Source organism: Marmota flaviventris, chromosome 6, assembly GCF_047511675.1.
Source record: "Marmota flaviventris isolate mMarFla1 chromosome 6, mMarFla1.hap1, whole genome shotgun sequence".
Taxonomy (NCBI): domain Eukaryota; kingdom Metazoa; phylum Chordata; class Mammalia; order Rodentia; family Sciuridae; genus Marmota; species Marmota flaviventris.
This window is the reverse complement of record NC_092503.1, coordinates 42,319,868-42,329,675: the sequence shown is the minus strand read 5'-3', so window position 1 is coordinate 42,329,675 and position 9,808 is coordinate 42,319,868. Positions and strand designations below refer to the sequence as shown.

Sequence of the window (9,808 nt, the reverse complement as noted above, 5' to 3'; positions counted from 1 at the left end):
AAGGTGTAGCTCAATGGCTGAGTACACCCAGGTTCAATCTCTACTACTACCCATAGAAAATAGGATGATGATAATAATAATATAACAACAACAACAATAATAGTAGGGAAAGCAAATAGTCAAATATTTATATGATTTACGTGAGTATTTAGATTTTTCACAAACTTGTTTATACTACATAATAACTATAATAATACTATAAAATGTATTAGTTGCCCCTCCATAAATTAGAAATCAAGTAAGTCCTAAGGATTTATGTTATAATTTAAAAAATATTGAAAGACAAGACAAAATATTCTTGTCCTAAAAGGTATTCTTAAAATTTAAGTATACTAATTACCCATAATTAGTATACTTAGTAGCTACACAAACTACCATACAGCTTTTTCCACTAAACAAATGCTAAGTCATTGCTCAGAAGATATTTCTATCGAATGAAAATGAAAGCCTCTGGCACTAACTGAAGTCAGTTTTTCCAAAATGGAGTTGTGATAACCTAAAGCTTACCTCAGTTTCTAATAAAAATCAACAATGGTGTAAAGTTCAATTACAATTTAACTTTCCTTCTCCATTCTTATTTCCAATTACTGTGTTAGAGCTTTTTTAAAAAAAATAAAATAAAATAAAACTGCAAGTTTCGTAGGTCCAAAAGGAACAGAAGAGGAAGAAATGAAATCATCAACATGTATTACAGGTTTCATGGAACAGCTCTTCAAAATTAAGCTTGAAACAAACCTTGGTGTTTTGGGTCACTGGGAACACTCTAACTTAACTCACATCGGCTGGAGCCAAAGTGAGCAATATGTCAAATTAACTTGCTCAATTTACTTTTCTCAACTTTACAATGCCCTTTAGAAACACCATTACTGAATAGCTATCATTGGCATTTACAGTATAAAACCTGATTTTGGAGGCTGATATTGAAAACCTAAATATCACAAAACTGAAAACTGTATATGCCCAGATGTTTCACAGGCTGAAAGAACAAAGAAGTTTGTGGATGCTCTGTTGATGGAAAAGGAAATAATCAGGGTTAGTTTCAGAATGATTTAAATAGCTGACTTGTATTTAGATATATGAAAAGAGTATCACTGACCTGCATTATTTTAAAAAAATCTTGAAATAAACTGGTAGCTAAATTAATAATTTAATAATTTATGTATTATTTTTCAGATAGTATATTTGACTCTTAAGAAAATAGACCCTCCAATACTGTATTAAACTTGCTGGCACAGAGACTTGTATTTCAGTAAAACATTATGTTAGTCATTTAAAATAATTTAGAAATGTATTCTCTTTAATGTTTTCAAGTTCAATACAAATAAAAATCTATCACTAAGGAAATACACAGAAAATAATAGTAGAATACTTACAAGAATGAAATAAACAATCTAGTTTTTAAATGAACCATGCAAAGAGTATATTTCAAATGAAAAATTATAAATTGGTATAGGTATCCAAAGCATATCCTAGAAAAACAATTATGTCTGAGAACAATAAGTTTTCCTGCCACCTGCTATTATAAATATCATCTGGTCCTCCACAGGTAATAAGCATTTGTGGTATTACCTGTTTTCCTTCAAATATAGAAACATAAATGGACAAAACAACTGTTTTTTCCCCCTTACCTCTAAATACACTTTTTGGCTAGTCTATTAACTATTTAGAATATTTTCTTCTTTCTAAACTCATTAGAAAAAATATTATACTCATATGGTAGAGAAGATGTAGGTTGGGACTTTTTTTTTTTAAAGAGAGAGAGAGATAAAAAAGAGAGAGAGACATTTTTTTAATATTTATTTTTCAGTTTTCGGTGGACACAACATCTTTATTTTATGTGGTGCTGAGGATCGAACCCAGTGCCCTGCGCATGCCAGATGATTCCCTTACCTTTTGAGCCACATCCCCAGCCCCTTGGTTGGGACTTTTAAACATAAATAAAAACTATGAGTAAGCCATATCTGATTATAAAACCTTACAAAACAATAAACTTAAAAAATGAATTCACTCCATGTCACAAATGGAGCTAATACCATTTTGAATATATTATTATATTCAAAACCTCTCAGTATTGATTTACAATGTGTGTATTCAGAGAGCATACACTGGTACAGATACAGACAGCAAACAGTCAAGTCCCCTTGTTTCCTTTAAAACATGAATAAAACATAAAATTATACAGTGCATATCGTGATCTATGTGCTCTGCACTTTAATGTTCCGCATGTTTCTCAGCACAACTGGTCTGTAGTTTTGCTCCAAATTTTCCATGTATTCAAAATAATCACTCACTCGAAACCCATGCAGTGCTTCTTCCTGCCAAGAAATATTAAGGGAAGTTCATTCACTTTGGTAAAGACATACAATTCCAAGTTAATAATTTTTAAATAATTGATGTAACATTTAATTTCAGCTATGGATGGTGGGGGAACTTTATGTTGCCAGTTAATGTATAATTGCTTTGTCTTTAGTGGGCTGTGTATGCAGATAGTAGGAATGAATCATCTCCTATGAAACAAGGTTGTCTACTCTCAAAACCAAAGATTTTATAGCTAACAACAACAACAACAATAACAACAACAACCCCTCAGATGTCATTAGTCACTTATTAGCAATAATGCGCAGCTTGTAAATGTATCATTTAAAGATCTACATAATGAGGAAGAGGTTAGTTGGGATATTCTAAAGATATTAATTATTGATCTATGAGCCTAACAAAAGCTGAAGATATATGATATTTTATATAACATTACATCATGAAAGCAAGAGCTCATAGCTTCCAACATAAATATCTGAACTCTCAAGTAACTGTGACATTATTTCACTCCTTCATTCATACACTTACTTGGCTATTACATCTAAGGTTCTTGGTTATGCAATCAAGAGACAAAGATGAATAGGGGCCCTGTCCTAAAATGTTAACAGGTATATAGCATGTCTCCAACTATTTGTATAAGTAACTTCAGTTAATTATCTTCAAAGGAAAGATGTTCATGATGAATGGCAGAACACTAGGTCTTTGTACATTTCTTTCCTACCAAAAATACTTCACTTTTTACAAGGGAGAAAAAAGGATTAAAGTAAGACCAAAATTACTGTTCAAGAGTTCATTTAAATAGTTATTGTTGTAATCATGAAACTGTTAAGAATTTATTCATTTTCTTCAAATTATATTTGATTTGATTTTGATCATCCCTTCACTGAAAGTAATCCTAAAATGGAAAGGAATTACAGTAATGTGTTATTCTAACCAGAGAAAAAAGATTCACTGCCAAAGAACTGTTTCAGTACATAGTCATGATTTTCAAAGAAATGCTTATTGTTCATTAAATATGAATTACAATAAGAGATGACAGCATTTGAACAATAGCTCTAATAATACATTCCAGGGCAAAAAATAAGCAAAATATATTTAGCATCTTTTAATTATTATTCTACTTTAATTTAAACATAAAACTACCTACCTAGGAAAGCCACAGCTATTACTTGACTTAAATATATTTCTTCTTTAGAATGTGTTCTTTGAAATTTTGTGCCTCCAGTTTAGACATTAATTTTAAAGTTAATAGAAAATATTCTGATAACTATTCTGAAGAGATACTCAAAAAATAATAGCACATAAAATTATTAAGGTTTTATTTTACAAGAGAAAAATTTATACATATCAAGATGAATCCTTTTAAATTATGTAGTTTATTATTTAAAATTTGTAGGCAATTTTAACTCTAAATAAAGTTTCAAAATATCTGAATTTCACTTTCTGTCTTCAAAGTCGAATACTTTTTATCTTATCCTAAATGTTCTCTAATGGTCTTTTTAGTAGATAACTTTACCTATAATTATTTTAAACACCAGCTTATCATTATAGTTTTAACAAAGTGTTTCCTCATTATAATTCCTTATTAGAATTTCATTTAAATACCTAAGTATATTGGACTCTATATAAAATATAAATGCCTCTAATCTTTATAAATAGACAGACATATTAATTACGAAAGGTAATAATGTAACAATACTCTATAAATAGTACAGTTTTCATTCCAAAGATTTTTTTTTTTTTTTTTTTTTTTTTAAGAACAGGTTATACTAGAGTGGTTTAAATTTGGGTTACAAAGTTCATCTTGAGCATATTGCATTTTCTTTTTGGTACCTGTTATAACCATTATTCAATCAGTGTGCTTTCAATGATTTTTTCATCATTAATTATTGGTTTTAAATATGGAATTATCAAAAGCATTAAAATTACCTTGCTAAACCATAATATTGAGTGTATTCAGTATTATATGATATGGTATTATTATGGCCTGGATATTAGGTGTTGCCCAAAAGTTCTTGTGAAAATGCAGCAATGTTCAGAGATGAAAACAACTGGATTATGAGAGCTATGATCTTATCATTCTATCCTAATTTGAATAGACTTGCTGGTTGGTAACTGTAGGCAGGTGGGGCACAGCTGGAAGGGGTAGGTCACTGGGTACATGTCCTAGGAGAGTTTTTCTTCCCTGTAGCCCCTTCTCTTTCTTCTCTGCTTTCTAGGCATGAATAGAGCAATGCTCTATCACCAAACCCTTCTGACAATAATGAGCTGCCTCACCTTGGGCCAGTGAAATAGAGTTGAACAAACATAGAATTAATCTTGAGAAACATGAACCAAAACAAACTTTTCCTCCTCTAAGTTATTCTTGTGGGCTTTTTGGCCATAGCAATGCAAAGTTGACTAACACAGGTATATACATACCTTCCTTCTCTCCTTTGTGTATAGAAGTTCAGTTTTAAGTATGTATCTGTTTTCTTCTACTATTGAGAACAGTTGATTAGGACCAGTTGAATTTAGTATTATTTCTAAGGCAACAAGACTAGTTAATCAAAGACAATGTTATACTGAAAAAGGAATATAGGATTTGGATTCAGACACACAAACAAATGGAGTTTAAACCTTCTTATGTTACTAGGCAAGAATAAGAACCCAGGCAAATTTAGTGACACTCTAACCCTCGATTTGTCATGTGTTTAATGAGAATAATAACAGTATATGGTTGCTCTGATGAGTAAATATTCTGCTATCTGAACTACTTATTATAGACTACAAAGCCTTATATGATCTGGTCTCTTCTTATCACTAACCCTTCTAATTCATCTTGTTCAAGCCCCAGAGATCTTACCAGTGTCTAAGGGCTCAGGTCATTCTCTTCTGAATTTCTGCAATTGTTTATCTTCCAATTTAAGAAGAATTCTGCCCACAAGTCTTTGCTTCATTTAGGCCCCTTTCTACATCATGAAGAGTGGCCTTCTCTGGACTGTTTGTCTAAATAACATCTCTGATTTCCTCACCATGTTTGATATTTTTAAGACCACATATCTTTTTTTTAAAAGACCACATAAATTTGAAGTATTATACATTTTTCACTACTATTTCTCTCTGAGTAGAATTTAAGGTTAGTATGGGTAGGAATATCCTGTCTTGTGACTGCAATTGAAGATGGGACACAGTTGTTGCACAATAAATAGATGAATGAGCCAAAGAGTGAACAGACAGTATCTGTCAAGTCCTAGCATATGATAAACACCGAAGGCACTAACGTTGTGCAGAAAAGTGAGAAGTTATATTTTAATCAACTCTGGGTCTTTGAAACAACTGGGATACCTTTTCCTGATGACAATGCAGACCTAAATCAAGCATGGATGATCTATCAAGGATTATTATCTTCAATCTCTGCTCCTCAATCCCTTACCAAGAATAGAGATGCACTCACCTAAGATATTAAGACATTACCTGTCTTCTTATAAATTCTCAGGAATGTGCCTATCATGGACAGCAAGCTATACTTATACTTTCAAAAGAGCTCTGTATCAGTTGAAGTTTCCAAAATTACCAGAGAAACTAATTTCCAACAGAAATATTTTTAAGTGACTGTAAGCCCTGCCAGCTTGGAATTTAAAGAGAAGATAAGGCCTTTTACAGTGGTATATACAAAAGACAGAAACATCAAATGTGCCAACATGTCATGCCTTGGTTATATGACTTAGAACTAGTTTAGGCATTTTATGATGGCCTTTCCCTAATATTTAATTATTAATACTTTTTCAAGATGATGACTTTTTTTAGTATAATGGCTCTGTTTTTTTTTTACAGACTTTTGAAAAATTACTTATTTTTTAGTTATAGTTGGACACAATACCTTTATTTATTATATGTGGTGCTGAGAATCGAACCCAGGGCCTTGCACATGCTAGGCAAGTGCTCTACCACTGAACCACAACCCCAGACCTATTATAGCTCTTTATTCAAAAAAGTTATGGAGGAAAAAACAGTAAGTAACTTTGAACAGGTTAAGATGGACTTACCACAAAAAGTGCAGAACTTATATACTTAACAAAGGTTATTTAACTAAAAATTTGCACTAATGTCAAGTCTCATATAATCAGTACTTGAGAGAAAGGTTGAGAAATGGGATTTTATGAATATAGGTCAGTACTTTACCCTTTCTAGACATGAAGTTTTTCCATTTGTGACTGACCTATCATTAAAAAAGGACTGTCTTGGCCAAAGTAGAAGAAACACAACAAAGCTGCAAGCAATATTTCTTCAATATATTACTACTAGATTGCTTAGTAAAATTAGAAATTCAGGACTCAAGAGCCTTAAAACTTTTGAATCCCTGGTGTTTGCATTCTGGATTCTGCTTTCTTAACAAGCTCCAAAGGGAACACTTTTATGTATTCTAAAGATTTCAAACTATTTGAGATTTCATATTAAAATCTGTGAACTCATGCCTTGGCCATGTAAATTGTGATTTAGAAAGTCAAAGCAGTCTCAATCTAAAATAAGCACCCAAACTAACCCTTAGAATCAGGGTAGTTCAGGAAATGTGCATGGCTCTAGAGAGAATGTATGGTGCTTATTAGTATAATGTACATGTTCCCTGAAGGTTTAAGCCCAGCAAAAGGGTATTGAGATATGATGATTAGAGAGATGATTCAATCCTGGCTGGACTAAAGAGAGAGTAGGTCCTTATCAGATATAGCATAACAAAATGTTTCTGACTAAGGTGTGCAGATCATATCCATGCCATCTGGTACTGTGATATTATATACTAAGAAAACTCAGGGGCTGGGGAAAAACTGAGAGAAAGTAGACCAAAGGTTAGCTACAGCTATGGACTCAGAAAATACTGTTTCTTTTACTTTGTTCTCAATACATCTTTTTCTAAACTAAGAAGCAAAATAAGGGAGATGGGGCAGGGATGTAGAAACAGTGATGGCTAAGTTTTTCTGATGCACTTGCTATGATCCATATAATGTTCTAGAAGTATTTTACAAATATCATCTCATCTAATTCTAATGACAAATATCATCTCATCTAATTCTTATCTATCACAATTTTATGTGATAGGTATGTTTCATTTCATACAACACAGATGAAGAAACTTAAGCATAGAGGTTTAAAAATAAGCCCAAGCTTCCACAGTGAGTGACAAAGCTGGAACTTGAATACAAGTACACTCCACTCAAATGAAATAAAGGCAATGCAGAAATCCTATCTTCAAAACACAGTACATTGAATGTGTCTAATTTTTTTCTCTCAGATGATGAATTATTTTCCATACTATGTATACTTTTGTCTTCTAAGAGCTTAGCATTCAATCAGTTTTTCTCAGACTGATCTCTATTTTTTACCCTGTAAACATCTTCTGGTAACAGCAGCTGCAGCAGCAACAACAAAAAAATCCCTCTTGACAATTTACTTATTGGGTTGAAATTAATCTGATTTTTCATAATTATAAATTGATTTTGCCATAATATGTAGAATTTAGTTGAAGCATTTTAATTAAGTATTTTGAGCCTTGACAGCCTGATTTTCACTGGAAGGCAATCTTCCTAGTCTGGCATTTCAGTGAAGTTAGTCCCCAGGATGAATATATAAACTACAACTAAAATTACTGCCAGCCTATTAGCATGTAAGAGAGGCATGCAACACAGCCAGGCTGCTAAAACACAGACTTCTTCACATGAACTGTTATTACACCAAATCTGCATCTATATTGTATGTCTACTATAGATGAGTCCACTAAAAAGTAAAATTAATTAATTATAGAATGAGGAAAAAAAGAGAAAACTTAGACTTTCTAGCTAGCTGAGATATTGCAAAATATTTATTTTGTTGCATGTTTTCTCCCTGGGATTACAATGCCTACAGACTTTCTGAACTATCATCTGTTACAGAAAAAAAATGTCTGAAGTCCAGTACCACATTCTCCAAAAGAAAAACAGAAAAAGAAAAAAATGAAAAACATTTGAGACCTCAGGTTCAAGGAAGTTGCCTTCAAAGTCAGTTCTAGTTTATATCATCATAGTATAAGAAAAATACACTTAACCGTTCTATATCATCCAACTCACATTTTTGTTGAATATTTAAAGATGTTATGAAAAAAAACAACAATAATTTCTGATATCAATTTATACCCACAGGGTTTATCTGATCTCCTATTTTAGTGGTTTAATCAGAAGAGGAAAAAACCTTTGTTTCTTCCTCCCAGGAAACCTGGGCTCTCTATTCATGTTGACCACCTTCTGATCTAAGTAATCCCAGCTTGTCTTTTTAATATACTGTTTTAGAATCACGAAGAACTCTTCATTGGGCTATTGAAAATGTAAGCAAGGAATCAGAACTCTCAATTACCTCATTGAAAGTCCTGAGCCTAAACCAAATGAATAGAAATGGGCTGATATTCTCTATACCACATATGTCACACAGATTTTTATTCCTAAAGCAATGCTTTTATCATGATACTTTCTGTCAATCCATGAAACCTAAATCAGGAGAAGAACCGAATATTTTTAATCTCCTGGAACCACCTAGCTATCTACAATATTCCAGGATAACTAATAACTGAAAGCATTATACATTTGTGATTTTAAATATTTTAAAAACTCATTTGATTGGGTTTGATTATTTGAACTCAAACTTATTCAACTTTTTAAAAAATTAGCTTGATTATAAAAGTAGTATGGGATCATCCTGCAAAATTAAAAATTTTAAAAGGTCACAAAATATATATAATAAAACGTTAAAGTTCCAATGTTCTATTTTATCTTCTCTCCTCTTAGAATCAATCACTATTAAATATGTAGAATCATGGAATAATTTGATGAATTAATAACATAACTATCTTTTACCTGAGGGATGTTCCAAGGGAAGGAAGAATAAAATTACTTCTTTAATCAATATTTAATTATTGGCTAATATGTGAAAAAGTGAGAAATGATGACCATATATTCATGTCTATCAAAAACAAACAGTGGACTCTGAGACCTATCTACTGAAAATAAAGCAAAAGATAGTCACATTACCCTCTGGAAAAAGTGTTTTTCCTAATCTCTCAGATGAATGCAAACAACAGAAGTAAAAAGTCAGGTTAGTTCTAGGACACATGTTAAAACTAAATGCTTGCCAACAAATTCTTGAACTGACTCAATTCAAATTTTAGTGATTTAAATAGAAATTAGGTAACAAAGATAATTTCTTACCCCCTACCATGCATTTACAATCTGTTAGTTTTAAATCTATAGTATTATATCCAGTGCACAAGGGAGTCTGAGACAAATTTAAAGTGGTCACCATTTGCAAATCCTGTGACAATTTTCCCTGCTAATGATAAACATGGATTCATTTTCAGTAAGGGACATTTTCACCAGCTATAGTGATCAACTTATAAGAATTTGTAGTCAAGAGAAATATGAAATTGCAATAGTAACTAACATTAATAAGACTCAAGATGATGATATGTAAAGATGCTCTGCTTTTGGCG

General features: G+C 31.9%; 1 protein-coding gene across 1 annotated transcript in view; it reads right to left on the bottom strand.

Annotated features, from left to right (window-relative positions):
* Nucleotides 1–1,411: 1,411 nt before the first annotated feature.
* Tbc1d32 (TBC1 domain family member 32) overlaps nucleotides 1,412–9,808 on the bottom strand; it is a 178,816-nt gene continuing 170,419 nt past the window's right edge. Inside the window, exon 34 of the mRNA XM_027953067.2 lies at nucleotides 1,412–2,315. Coding sequence (XP_027808868.2) covers nucleotides 2,196–2,315 — 120 coding nt within the window. The 3' untranslated portion in view covers nucleotides 1,412–2,195. The remainder of the gene's footprint in view (nucleotides 2,316–9,808) is intronic.